The sequence below is a fragment of the Haliaeetus leucocephalus genome, unplaced genomic scaffold (genome assembly GCF_000737465.1).
Source record: "Haliaeetus leucocephalus isolate CR32 unplaced genomic scaffold, Haliaeetus_leucocephalus-4.0 Scaffold1, whole genome shotgun sequence".
NCBI lineage: Eukaryota > Metazoa > Chordata > Aves > Accipitriformes > Accipitridae > Haliaeetus > Haliaeetus leucocephalus.
In genome coordinates this window covers 17,194,594-17,197,552 of record NW_010972437.1, presented here as the reverse complement: position 1 = coordinate 17,197,552, position 2,959 = coordinate 17,194,594, and the positions used below count along the sequence as shown (strand labels likewise).

Below are 2,959 nucleotides of genomic sequence, written 5' to 3'. Positions count from 1 at the left end.
CTAGGCAGGAGCTCAGCTTCTCCCACCCATCCAGAGCTGCCTGCCCACAGTGTGCAGCGGCACAGCAGGAGCTGCCGTGCCGGTTGGGCTGGTTTCTCTTCATGCACATGTGGTAGCAGAGACTACCGGCACCGCTGCCTCTAGGACACTTCAGGAACAAAAGCTGGTGCTCAGGTTTGTGGCTTCTCCTGAGGAACGAAAGGCCCTGGGGTTGAACCCGGTGCAGGATACTGCCAGCAGATCAGGAGCACCAGCCGCTTGCTACCCACCCAGAGCTGCACCCCAGGCTGTGCAAACTCTGGCACTCACCAATCACAGTGGGCTCCAGGTCCACAAAGATGGCCCGCGGGACATGCTTCCCAGCCCCAGTCTCGCAGAAGAAGGTGGTGAAAGAGTCGTCCCCTCCACCGATGGTTTTGTCGCTGGGCATCTGCCCGTCGGGCTGGATGCCGTGCTCCAGGCAGTACAGCTCCCAGCAGGTGTTGCCCATCTGGACGCCGGCCTGGCCGACGTGGACAGAGATGCACTCGCGCTGGGGAGGGGGAGGCAGGGTCAGATCCCAGGTGGGACCACCAATGCAATTGCTGCAGGTGGTGCACAACCCAGGCAGGACAGCCCAGGCCCTTGTCGGCTTGTTTGAGCCACACTGCGCTATAGCCTGGGTGCCTTGTGTCCATCCCAGTCTGCCGCCCTCTCCCAAATCTGGTGCTCTGCCTCCCATCACTGGACTGCCCACCTCAGGGGTCCAGGGAAGATGGAGACCCATCTGCTGGAGCCCAGGACACCAGGCCAGCATGTTCCCCGGACTGCCTCACCCACAGCCCTGGGAAGCACCCAGGGAGCATCTTCTCCATTGCCCAAACACCCACTTGGCTTAAGGGCTGGGGCCCTGCAGCAGCTGGCATGGCCCCTATTGCTACTGGCATGACAAAGCATCACCCGGGCGCTGGGAGCTGACGGCACTGAGGATGGGTGCCCAGCAAGGCGGGGGATTTGCAGCAGTGAACAGTTGCCGTGCTCTGAGGCTCAGCTTCCCTAAATTAGCTCTGGAGGAGGAGGAAGCATTAGCTGCACTTAACTGAACCAAAGGGCTGAGGTGGGAGGGTCCTCTAGCTCAGGGCTTCAAGGGCAGCCTCGGGTCCCTCGGGGGAGGCCAGGCTGAGGTGGGCTCTGCAGTCTTGCTCCCTCCAGGTGAGGCACCCCAGAGCCTGCAGCCCTTTCACCAAGAACCAAAATATTCAGTGCCTCAGCCCTGCTGTTGCCAAGGACTTGGATACGTCATCAGGCACGACTGAGGCAGAGGAGCATCCAAACCAAACCGGATTTCCAGAGCCATGGGTGCCCCACAGTGATTCAGCTGGCAGGAAGCCGGTGGAGCCAGCCATTTTGCGCTCAGGAGCACGGCAACAACGGCCGTCCGAGGAAGTTGCACAGGTTACAGCAAGTCCTGGCTCTCTGCGTCTAGGGTGCTTTCGGTGCTGCATTTCAGAGGCAGCAGTGATAGTGAGGGATGACAGAAAAATAAGCCCTTGATACCCATGGTGAGAGGCAGAATTTCATCTCCCCACCTTTCCCAAAGCTGAGGTGCAAGGGGCAGCAAAGTGACGCCCTACTTATCCCTCCCAGCAGGTCCATAAAGGTTTTGTAACACAAGGAGCCAACAGTAAATCCTGAGGAAGCTCCAGGACCCTCAGCAGAAGTGCACAGCAAGCACTTGACACAGCTGCAAGCACCTCTGGATGACCACAAGAAAGAAGAGACGAGAAAGGACTCCTCCCTGGCCAAGGACCTTGCAAATCAGAGCGGAGGGCAGAGGGTTATGCTGGCCACCGCACTTCATCCCGCCAACATGCAGCAGCCAGGACTGACTTTGTGGGACCCAGCCCTGACAGCAGGCTGGGCAAAGCCCAGCAGCACCAGGGACGCAGCGCTGCTGGTCACCAGCTGGCAGACTGCCTTCTTCACGGCAAGGTCTGGCTCAGGAAGGGCAGGGAGCACAGACCCGCGGGGCAGCAGGGAGCGTGCCTGGGCACCCTGGGGCTGGGGTACTCTCCAGAGCAGCCAGAGAGCTCAGGGGCCAGAGCTCGCAGCAGGACCACGGCAGCAGGGCAGCCCGGAGGCTCACCCACAGTGATGCCCACCCATGGGTCAGACCCTGGCACCCGAGGTGCAGGGCGGTGGGTGAAGCCACAGCTTGCTCCCGGGGCTCAGCTGTGGGTCTGCAGCATGGGGGGCTGGCAGACTGGGCTCCCCCCAGCCGGAGGTGTTACCAGGGGAGATGGGCAGGAACCGTGGCTATTAAAAGGGAGGAGAGGCAAGAGGGTCAGCTCAAACGCCAGTCTCCGCACACGGCCGGGTTTGGCTAGTGGCCTCCTGGCCTCCGACATGTCAGACGGGTGCAAGGGGGATGCTCAAAGGAGGGAGGCTGCTGAGTGCCGGGGAGGCAGCAGCTCAGAAAGGGCTGAAGCCAGGCAGAGGCAGGGCAAGCACAGAGGGTACTCTCATCGCCCGCACCTCTGGGCTCCCAGGGGAGCCCCCCCCGTGAAGCTATGGGGGTCGCAGCCTGCTCCGGGGAGGGCCCCGCCGGGGTTCCCCCCACTCCTGGGGACACCCTCGGGACCGGAGGGAGGGGGCAGCCCGGGGCCGGCACTCACCATGATGCCGCCGCTGCCGCACGACCTGCCTCTCCCCGGGCTGCAGCAGCTCCGCACGGCCGGGGCGGCCGCGCCGCCGCGGCCTTATACCGGGGGCGGCACCGGCGCTCTGGGGCGGGCCGCCCCGCCCGAGACGGTTCCGTGCGTTTGCATAAATTTGCGGGCGTTGAGCGTATTTGCATACTTTTGCATAGATGCGGCTCTGCTGTCCGGCAGCCGGCTGGGTGCATTGGTGGAGTCACCGAGGAGCAGCACCCCCCCGGACCCCCCGCTCCCTGCCTCGCAGGGGCCACGGGAGACCCGGG

The 2,959-nt window shown here is 63.3% G+C and overlaps 1 protein-coding gene across 2 annotated transcripts in view; it reads right to left on the bottom strand.

Moving 5' to 3' along the window:
* The window catches only part of TUBA4A (tubulin, alpha 4a), an 8,026-nt gene extending 5,337 nt beyond the window's left edge, over nucleotides 1–2,689 (bottom strand). The window contains exons 1-2 of one of the 2 annotated variants that reach the window (XM_010567971.1): nucleotides 2,655–2,689; nucleotides 310–532 (exon numbers count right to left, since the gene is read on the bottom strand). In XM_010567971.1, coding sequence (XP_010566273.1) covers nucleotides 310–532; nucleotides 2,655–2,657 — 226 coding nt within the window. In that variant the 5' untranslated portion in view covers nucleotides 2,658–2,689. The remainder of the gene's footprint in view (nucleotides 1–309; nucleotides 533–2,654) is intronic. The other variant, XM_010567964.1, reaches the window with a different exon arrangement.
* Nucleotides 2,690–2,959: the final 270 nt, after the last annotated feature.